Below are 10,691 nucleotides of genomic sequence, written 5' to 3'. Positions count from 1 at the left end.
CTCTCCCTCTCTCTCCCTCCCTCTCCCTCTCTCCCTGTCTCTCCCTGGGGCTAATGAGTGAAGAGTCATTTCCATGTTGCAAGGGTGACCTCACGGTCATTGCTTCAGCAAGAATTTTGGCAGACGTGACACACGGGACAGCAAGGTTCTGCAGCTTCTAATCCAAGGCATACATGTCATAACATGTGTGGCTGCATGTTACACATGTGCACAGGCATGAGGAGTAAGGCAGACCCACACACGCTGCGTTTATACTCTGCAAGTTAGGTCACCTTTACAAATAAAATGTTAGCTGTCCTCTGACCGCCGGCAGCCCTCCAGGTCTGAGGCTGCTCTCCCCTCGGCCTCCCCGGAACCAGCCTCTGCTCCCTCCTTCCCCTGGGAGGTCCTGCCTCGGAACTCTGCACACCTGCTGTGATTTTACCTTCCACCTAACACCCTTCCCCGTCCCCCCACCTTTCAGAACTCACCATACATCCTCCACACTGGCAACCTCCCTGTTCCCTGTGTCTCTGGAACTTCAGCTCTTCCAGAAAAACCCAGCTACCTCCCTAGCCGCCTGACAATACAAAGTTATCTCTGGGGCATTCACTCTGCAAAAATGCCTACTTTTATGATTCTCCTGCAAAAGACGGAAGTCTTTGTTTCTGGGACATTGGGTGTATCTGTTATCTATGCCACGTAACAAAATGCCACAGACGTGGCAGCTCAGAACAGCTCACCTAAATTATCTCATCATGTCAGGGGGTCAGGAGGCTGGGCAGGGTGTGACAGGGTCTCACCAGGCTGCAACCAAAGTGTCGTCTGGTCTGAGTTCCTCCCTGGACCTCAGGATCTTCTTCTAGGCTCACATGGTTGTTGGCAGAATCTACTTGAGGTTGCAGGTTTGAGGCTCTGAGTTTCTTGCTGGCTGTTGGGGAGGGGACACTCTCGGGTCCTAGAGGCCACCCCCAAGTTCTGGCCCCACAGATTTCTCCCAACACAGCAGCTAAATTCCAATGCTATTTCTGGAGCGGGACACATGTTAACCTGTTTTTTTTGTTGTTTTGTTTTGTTTTGAGACAGAGTCTCACTCTGTTGCCTGGGCTAGAGTGCCGTGGTGTCAGCCTAGCTCACAGCAACCTCAAACTCCTGGGCTCAGGGATCCTCCTGCCTCAGCCTCCCAAGTAGCTGGGACTACAGGCATGCGCCACCATGCCCGGCTAATTTTTTCTATATATTTTTAGTTGTCCAGCCAATTTCTTTCTATTTTTAGCAGAGACGGGGTCTCGCTCTTGCTCAGGCTGGTCTCGAACTCCCGACCTTGAGCGATCCTCCCGCCTCGGCCTCCCAGAGTGCTAGGACTACAGGTGTGATCCACCGCGCCCGGCCAGACGTTAGCCAGTTTAGAAATTACTTTATGCTCTCGGTGGTCAGCCGGAAGATAACCGGGCGTCTTCTTTCATTTTGCAGTGGAGTTTTTGTATTGCGACCTGGCTTCTTTGACTTCCATCCGGCAGTTTGTGGAGAAGTTCAAGATGAAGAAACTCCCTCTGCATGTCCTCGTCAATAATGGTGAGTTGTGGCGAGATCGCCGCAGCCAGGGGTTGATGTCGGCGGGGTCGGATCTCCAGTGTTTGTGGGAGGAAAGCGCTTCGCAGCCCCTGTGGGGGTGGGAGAACATCTGTGCTATCCGTAGCCACTGCCTCATGTCATTGGTGCGTGGGCTTCCGTGACGTGCGTCATGCCACTCGGAATACGGTTTGTGGTGGGTACAGGGGTGCGCTCGCTATGGGATGATTGGCTGGGATAACACATTGCGATTTCTTCCTGTCATGTGTTTACCTTCCAAGACGGAGCCCAGGCTGTGGCCGCCCTCAGCTCTGCAGAGGTTTGTGTGGCCGCGGTGGGGGGGTCCCTTGTCGGCAAAGCCTCTCGGTTCTCTTGTATGCAACAGAACCGTGATGCTCCTGGAAAAACCACAGGCTCGGATGGGGCATCCCGGGGCACCCAGGGTGGACGGAAGGCGGCCGGGACAAACACTCCCCACACCAGAGGTGACCAAGACGTAGAATGGACTCACCACCAGCCCAGGGAGCTGGGGGGTTTGGCCCCGGTTCCTTTGTTTTAAGGGAGTTGAGGGTTTTTTTGTTTGTTTTTTTGCTTCCTTTTTTGGTTGGGGTTTCTTCTTGTTTTTTTGCAAAGGCTGTTTGGGTTTTGTTTTTTTTTTCCCTTGCGGTTTTCACCTTCGTTGGTTGGTTTTTCGGCTTCCGGTTTTCGGGTTGGGCCCTTGGCATTGGCTTTTTTGGTTTTGCACCGGGGGGACCGGTCTTTGCGGGGTTTCCCAAACTTGGTTTTCTTCCAAACTTCTTTTTACCGGTTCCGTTTTTTTAGTTTTCTTGGAAACCACCCCCGGTTGGGGGCCCCGGGGTTGCTTTCCGGGCCCAGGGGGGGCCCGGTTTGTTGTTTTTTTTTTAATTCTTAAGGAAGAGTGACTGAGGTTCTGCAAAGGTTAACCACTTCAGGTTTCAGATGTTTTCTTTTTTTCATTTGTTAGCACATTGAAAACAGAAGCAGACCACCTCCTGGCTGCGGCGGGCAGCTCAGGGGTTAACCGGATGATTTATCGAATGCAAAAATAACCAATACATGTTCTGTAGACCTCCTGGAGTGCCGGCTCAGTATGAACAGTTTATTCACATCCAAGTTATATTTCTCTAGCTTGCCATCTGCACGTCTGAACGTTGATAGATTTTGTAATAACTGCACGGGACTCACATTGTATCTTGGACAAACTCCTTTCTGTAACTCTACGGATGAATTTCCTGAGATAAAAAAAATTACTGAAAATGATTCTCCTTACCTCAAAAAAAAAAATGTTGATGGTAACCCTGAGTAGTAGCAGTGATGCTGGCCTGGCCAAGAATATACTGGTCAGTTCATCCATCCATTCATTCATGCGTTCAGTAAATGGGTGCAAAGTGCCAAGGAACCCCACGGGTGTTAGGGAAGGTTCTCTCCTCTCCGGAGAGGACCAGGCATGAGGATTTGCGCCAACAGAAATCTCAAAAGTGTGACTGCGCCAATGCACACTCAGGACTCATTTCCTGGCAGGGCAGACGCCTGGCACCTCACACCCTCACTCTGCACTTGGCGTTTGCCACCCACGCAAGGTGGCTCTGCGGGCTCCGGGCTCCCGCCTGGCAGTGCCGAGACAGGTGACTCAGCGCTCATGCCCTCACCCGAAGGTGGCCGGCTCTGCACCCGTGCAGACTGCTCCCCGCCAACCCCTTCTGTTCCTTTCTCTTCCGCAGCTCGTCTGCCGGGGGTAGCGTAGCTTTCTGTTCTGTGACGTGCCCCCTGCCTCTCCCAGCGGCGCCGCTTCTGAACAGAAGGCGCTCGGATGTTCCTTTAGCGCCACGTGTGTGTGTGGCGCCAGTTGTTGAGATCGGCTGTGATGCCAAGGCGGGCTGCTCGCTGCCGGATGAGGCTGGGTGTCGGGGATCCCGGTCCTCACCTCCGTGGGGCCGCTCTGCCTTCCCACGCCCTCGCCTGAGCTCCGGGAAGCAGGGTGAGAAACACGGTGGTTTTCAGTTTCCCAAATTCTCTCTCCCTTTCTCTCTCTGACTACCACTCTCTATTCTCCTACAAGACAGAGAACCCTCCCACACTCTCCCCTACCCGGGAGGACATCCCTGGCTTTGCTCCGCGAGGAACACCAGCACGTGGCTCCGAGTCTCAGTGTGTGTCCGCTTGCCAATCAACTGCATGGATCAACGAGCAGATAGATATCTTTTGCTGTTCGTTCTCCACTTTTCAACTGGAAAAGAGAGAGGTGCTAACATCTCACAGGTGCTCGTAACGTGGGACCGCCGTCCAAAGCGCCCACGTGACGGCAGTGTTCGTTTATCCGTTATTAAAAAACACAAATGCAGTGTTGCAGTGTGTTGGCTAACAGTGAAAAATTCTCCTGCAGTGTGTGGCAGACACTCACCGAATAGCATCGTGTGAGTGAGGCGCGGTACCCAGAGATGCACGTGTTTGCTCTCACACGATCGTGGATTAGGAATGCCGAGGGCCACGTGGAGATTTCAGCACAGCCTCCCTGGTGTGGGAATTCCCACCCAGCTCCCCGCCAAGGCGACCCCGGCACCCGCTGTATGCAGCCAGCACACGCAGTTCACCACCTGTATGCACGGCAGCAATGTTCTCTCTGCAGTTGTGAAACACGCCTTCCCCGACGATGCTGTTTATGGGAAGGGTTTGCTCAGATCCCATTGCACGATTTCCTGAGTAAACTTAACTCACACCTCACCCACGACATCGTCACCGACAAACTCTCGGCGTCCAGGACCGTGGGTTTGTGCTGTAATCTGCCATCAGGGCTCTGATCAGACAGATCCCCACGGTGACATTTTGTCCTTGTAGCTAAACAGTTGCTTCCTGTTTAATTGTCTTGTAGACGATGTCTAGGAAATATACAACAGAAATGGAATGAATAGAATGTTGGAAACCCTCAGGAGATGAGTGACTCTTGTCCTTCTCTTCCCTGATTCCTGGTGTCTCAGCAGGAATGACACTCATGTGTCCAAATGACCTGATGTCACTGTCATGGGGTCAAGCTTTGGCTGGTGACATGCATCTGTCTCTTTTCTCTCTGCCCACATACACCTGTCAGAGTCTGTTGTAAGGAAGCAACATCACCAACAGCTTCTAGTGGCTTCTACTTGGTCTCCGAGACGCAAGCTCCCTCCCTTGGAATCTGTCATCTAACCACGCACTGATATTCCACTGATTACTGTGGTGGGACACACAGCTCCCAGACCTAGTGATTCCAAATAACCGTTTCACTTGGCTCTCAATCTGGGGGAAGTGCAGGAATTGGGGCAGTTCTGGCAGAGGTTGCAAGTGGTGCTGCTACAATCCGAAGGCTCCACCGGGTCCGACGTCCAGGAGAGCTCCTCCGGTGGCGGGAAGTGGGTACTGCACTACCCCTGGGCTCACCTGAGCTCACCTGGGCGGGTCGGCCAGAACTACTGCCGGTGGCCTGTGCGGTGTGGCGGGCTCAGGGTTGTCAGCCTTGGAAATCACACGGCGTTGTTACTGCTTCTGCATTCTGTAGATTACAAGAAAGTTAATGAGGACAACCAGGATTCGAGAGGGAACATAGACTCCTTCTCCCCAGGAGATAAGTGTCCAAGTGGTATATTTTCTGGCCACTTTGAGCTGGCCTTCACGCTAAACTGCACGTACATAAACCAGCTGTTCGTGTTGAGTGAGTCTCTCCTACGCTGGGGGCTCCTGAACAGGGAATTTATAATCCTTTAGGCATGGAGTAAACTCTGTTTCTTCTTACTTCTGCACACTGAAATATAAAGAAATATAAAGAAAATGGCATTGTGAAAGAAATGTTTACATTTTATCAAAATGCCATACTTCACATCCCCATTAAACAACCAATTCTCGTATTTGGGGTTTTTTTTTCTTTTTTTTTTGTGAAATAACTCTTAAGGCTGACCCCAAAAGTGTGTTGTTAGATGCATTTTAGTGACTGCAGGTGTTTTAAATACACATTTTATTGAATGGTTAATGCACATGTGTCTTGGTTTTCTGGTTTCTATCGGACTGCTGCTTGTTGCTCTACACTGGTGATGTTCCACAGTTATAAGCTCAGGGGATAAATTCTGAATATCCTGGGGTGTCTTTTTTTAGAGAGCCAGCTATTAAGGTAGGAGGTGAGAAGCACTAAAGTTTGTACAGGTCAGAACTGTGGGGGTCATTTCTACCTGCACAGCACGATACTGGGGCCGCAGAGGCTGCAGCCCGAATCAGACATTGCTTTGCTCTGAGCAATGCGTGAGCAGAGGAGCCCATGGGGCATCCCTCATGGCCCGGGGGGACGGGTGTCCAGGACGCCTGTGTGGCCAGGCAGGGCCCTCACGGCACAACTGGGGAAACTGTCTACACAGACACAAATGCATAGATACGGGGAATACTTAGAGAGATGGGTACGTGTGCAGATACACAAATACAAATACACACAGAAACATATATACATTTGTCTCTCTTTATGTATCTCCATATAAAATACACAGGCATATCAACACGAACACACATACATAGAGAGGAATACATAGGGAGATGGGTACGTGTGCAGATACGCAACTGCAAATACACAGAGAAATACAAGCACATTTATATATATATATGTACATATAAAATACATACAAACATGCACACATGCAAATGCACGTACATGGAGAAATGTATGCAAATGCACGTACATGGAGAAATGTATACAAAAATGGGTGCATGTACAGATACACGAATATTACACATACATACGCATATATATCCCCAAATAAAATATACACACACATGAACATACATATAAGCACATATACAAATGCATATACATAGACACATATATAGATGTGCACATATAAGACACATATACAAATATATGTACAAATGCAAATGCATAGCCATATAAAAATACATAAACAAGCACATCTATATATGCAAATGGATATGTCTGTGTATATCAATCATACATGTATAAAAATGCATTCGCAAATGCAAATATATACAGAAATACAAAAACATGGGTGTATGCAAACTCAAAATGCTTGTCTATGCATGCAGTTTGTATGAAGACATATTCATATGCATAAATAACTATAAACACTCTGCCTATGTAGATGTATAAACATATGCAAAACTTGTTCTCATAGTTACAAACAGAAACGTATACACTATATGCAGATATGCACGCAAACACATGGAAATAAGTATACACGTGCATATACCAGTGAATACACATGCATACATGCACATTCAGCCATGTACATACATTTATGCAATAACAAATGTGTATACAAATTCGTATGCATATGCAAATGTGTGAACACATATGTATACATGCAACCATGTACGTGTATAAGTGTATATGTTTGAATAAATTGTGCATATACGCAGATACACATGCAAGTGCACACCAGTGTAAACACATACACAAGTGCATATGTGTGTATATATACATGCACCATATACATGCAGATACACACAGAATTCCATATGCATGCATAACTCACATAAATACACATATATCCACCAGTGCGTATACATGTGCATACAAATACACACACATACGCATAAGCACTTACATCCAAGCAAGCTGGCCTGCTCTGAGCCTGAGACAGTGTGGCCCAGGCATGTTTCTTGGACGAGTCATCTTTGAGGTCAGAGCCCTGGGGATGGGACTTTGGGGCAGGGGTGTAACTGGCTTTGCCTGACCGGGGAGGGGTGCCTGCGTCTGGGAGCAGAGCATGCCAAGTACACAACATGCTTTGACAGTTATGTTCATAGAATCCTGGCTGGTGGGGCTGGCGGGGGCTGGGGTGAGGTCTGGCTCTGCTCACACTTGGTCCAGCCTTTCCCGGAGGATGCCTGAGGACTCTGTGGGACACTCGGCGGAGGCCGTGGTGCCGCGGCAGTGCCCTGGGCAGCTGTTCTTGCCCGGGAGACTTGACTTCCCGGGGACGCCGTTTGGTGACTCCGAACAGTCTCCGGGTCCGGCGTGTGCTGCTCCGTTATCGTTGTTGTTTTATTCTACGATTCGAGGCATGGAAGTGCAGAGACAAAGCAGGGAGGGACATCAGTGGCCCCTGAGAGCCTCCCCCGCCACACACAAGGCGGGAAACCGAGGCCCAGGAGGGCGAGACGCAGCCGGAGCTGGACCCCTCCCCTCTGGGCAGCCGGGGCCGTGTCTGCGTCCCTGGAATCCGCCTGCGCGACTTCTCTGCCTCCTCATCTGGTCCGACGCTCCCTGAGATTCTCCTTCTCTTCCCAGCTGGGGTCATGATGGTTCCGGAGAGGAAGACCCAGGACGGGTTTGAAGAACATTTCGGCTTGAACTACCTTGGGCACTTCCTGCTCACCAACCTCCTGCTGGACACCCTGAGAGCGTCCGGATCCCCCGGCCGCAGCGCCAGGGTGGTCACCGTGTCCTCAGCCACGCATTACGTCGGCGAGCTGAACATGGACGACCTGCAGAGCAGGTGGGGCCCATCCTGTGCGTGTCCCTAACGACGCTCCCGGAGGGTGGAAGGTCGCCCACCTCCCTGCGTTGCCCGGCACGGTATTCGGGGGGCGGGTAATGGCGGCACACATCGCCGAGCATTTGTGTCGCGTCTTAGGGTGGCTTAGCTCTGTGCAATGACATCATTTTATCTTCTGGAGAGAGACAAGGAAGTCAGAAGTCAGATGGAGAGAAGCACAAAAGATAGAGTTAAACATCCTCTTCTGTACCCCATTGTGCATGTCACCTGCTAAATGCATAGGTGGCATTGCCGTTGGCTTTTGGTGGCATGTGGTTCACTGTTTTCTAATCGGTGGGTCGCTTCTAACACTTGCGGATTCCTTCTAACACTTCCTTAAGGATAAAAGAGATCACTCCGTGTGAAGGGGTGTCTTAGTCCATTTGAGCTGCTGTAACAAAACAGGGTGGATTAAATAATCGACATTTGTCGCTCCCAGCTCTGGAGGCTGGAAGTCCGAGATCCCGGCGTGGTAGAGGCTGTGTCTGGTGGGGACTCACTTCCTGGTTCATAGATGGCGCCTTCTCGCTGTGTCCTTACATGGTGGAAGGGGTGAGGGAGCTCTCTGGGGTCCCTTTTATAAGGACACTGATCCCATCCATGAGGCTTCACCCTCAGGACCTCGTTACCTCCCAAAGGCCCCACCTCCCAACATCATCACCTTGGGGGTGAGGATTTCAACACAGGAATTTTGGGGGCACACAGACGTTCAGACCGTAGCAGTAGGACTCGTATCTGTATCTCTCTGTATGCGTGCAGCGCTGATTTTGCAAAGCATTAACACCGCGCTTGGAAAGAGCTGAGTGCTTGGCAGTGCAGGGCTCAGATCTGGGGAACAGCCTCTGGGATTTCCAGCAGGGTGGGCACCCTTGTCATCTCAGCCCCAGAACGCTGAGTCCTGAAAAGAGGTGAGCCCAGCCGTGCAGGACCTTGAGAGTTGACTCTTCCCACGCAGCGTGGGGCAGGCTGGAAGGACAGGAGGTCTGTGGGGGTTTCTGAGGACACGTTTGTCCATCTGCTTAAACAAGTTGAGCTCCTGTGTGTACGAGGTCCCTGCGTAGGGCCGTGTGATGAGGGAGGCGGCCTCGCTGGCATTCCCTGTGCAGGGCAAACACCGTGGGGACGTGGCAAGGGAGGAAGCACGGCCCCGAGACACCTTGATTTTGGGTTTCTGACCTCCACGCCATGACGGCGTACACTCCTGTGATACTGAGCCACCGAGTCTACGGTCACCGAGTCTACGGTTGTGAAGGCAGCCCCAGGAACATTGCTCTGATTGCAGAGTGGACAGAGAGGCTTGGAAATTGGAGGGGTTGAGACGCTGAGGCTGTTCTAACACTTGTTCCCTGTGTGGTCCTGTCCACGTGCCTGCAGCTTCTACGCCTTTTTCTTTGAATCCACTCAGGTATAATGTGAGGGTTGTAACCTCAGACTCTCAGGCATCAGGAAGTGGTCTAGGGAAACTGAACACCCGACACTTGGCGAGGTCCTCCCCGAACATCTGTCCCCTCATGTTGCACACACACACAACCCAGCGATTAACATGCGGCTAATTCTTCTACGTCCATCACAGTAAAAGGAGACACATAGTCAATGTGGCTTCTGCTATTTAGGACAATAAAATAAATAGCATGTCTCTGTATATTGGCTTGTCTCGGGGACACTCAGATGGCCCTGGAACATTAAAAACAAGAAAATAGATTTTTCTGGGGAGACATTTCGGGTGGAAGTTTGTCAGTCCAGAGAATCACCAGCCACCAACCCACAGAGGTGAGATCAGCGCGCACCTACTGGCTCTAAGACCCTTTACGAAAAGAGGTCATTGCCACTGGCAGACAGAGCCAGAAGGACCCCTGCCAGGTGGGAAATCAGCCGTGATTTGAAGTGTACAGTGCGACGCCTTCCGGGTGAATGGCCGGAGACAATAGGGCAAAGTGGAGGAACGTTACCTTGGTCACTCGAGGGGACAGGGAACACCAGTTTTCCTGAACGATACACATGTGCTGTGATGGTGAAAAGGCCCTTCACTAGCTAAAGGTGTAAATTTAGAGGATTAGAAATATAGCCCAGGGGTGTAACAGCAGTGATGGACCATCCGAACTTCTGAACCAGGCTGCAGGAGACAGAGTAACAGTCTCCAGAGATGACCACATCCTAATCCCATGTGGTAGACAGAATAATGTCTCCAAAGATGTCCATATCCGAATCCCCATGGGATAGACGGAATAATGTCCCCAGAGATGTCCACGCCCTAATCCCATGTGGTACACAGAATAACGTCCCCAAAGATGTCCATGTCCTAATTCCATGTGGTAGACAAGAATAATGTCCCCAAAGATGTCCACATCCTAATCCCCATGGGATAGACAGAATAATGTCCCCAGAGATGTCCACGCCCTAATCCCATGTGGTAGACAGAATAATGTCCCCAAAGATGTCCACGTCCTAATCCCATGTGGTAGACAGAATAATGTCCCCAAAGATGTCCACATCCTAATCCCATGTGGTAGACAGAATAATGTCCCCAAGGATGTCCATGTCCTAATCCCATGTGGTAGACAGAACAATGTCCCCAAAGATGCCCATGTCTAATCCCATGTGGTAGACAGAATG

The 10,691-nt window shown here is 50.6% G+C and overlaps 1 protein-coding gene across 1 annotated transcript in view; it reads left to right on the top strand.

Moving 5' to 3' along the window:
• The window catches only part of DHRSX (dehydrogenase/reductase (SDR family) X-linked), a 181,829-nt gene that overhangs the window by 98,477 nt on the left and 72,661 nt on the right, over positions 1-10,691 (top strand). Inside the window, exons 5-6 of the mRNA XM_012656795.1 lie at positions 1,453-1,554; positions 7,832-8,039. Coding sequence (XP_012512249.1) covers positions 1,453-1,554; positions 7,832-8,039 — 310 coding nt within the window. The remainder of the gene's footprint in view (positions 1-1,452; positions 1,555-7,831; positions 8,040-10,691) is intronic.

Source organism: Propithecus coquereli, unplaced genomic scaffold, assembly GCF_000956105.1.
Source record: "Propithecus coquereli isolate 6110/MARCELLA unplaced genomic scaffold, Pcoq_1.0 Scaffold52, whole genome shotgun sequence".
NCBI lineage: Eukaryota > Metazoa > Chordata > Mammalia > Primates > Indriidae > Propithecus > Propithecus coquereli.
This window is presented reverse-complemented; position numbering and strand designations above follow the sequence as displayed.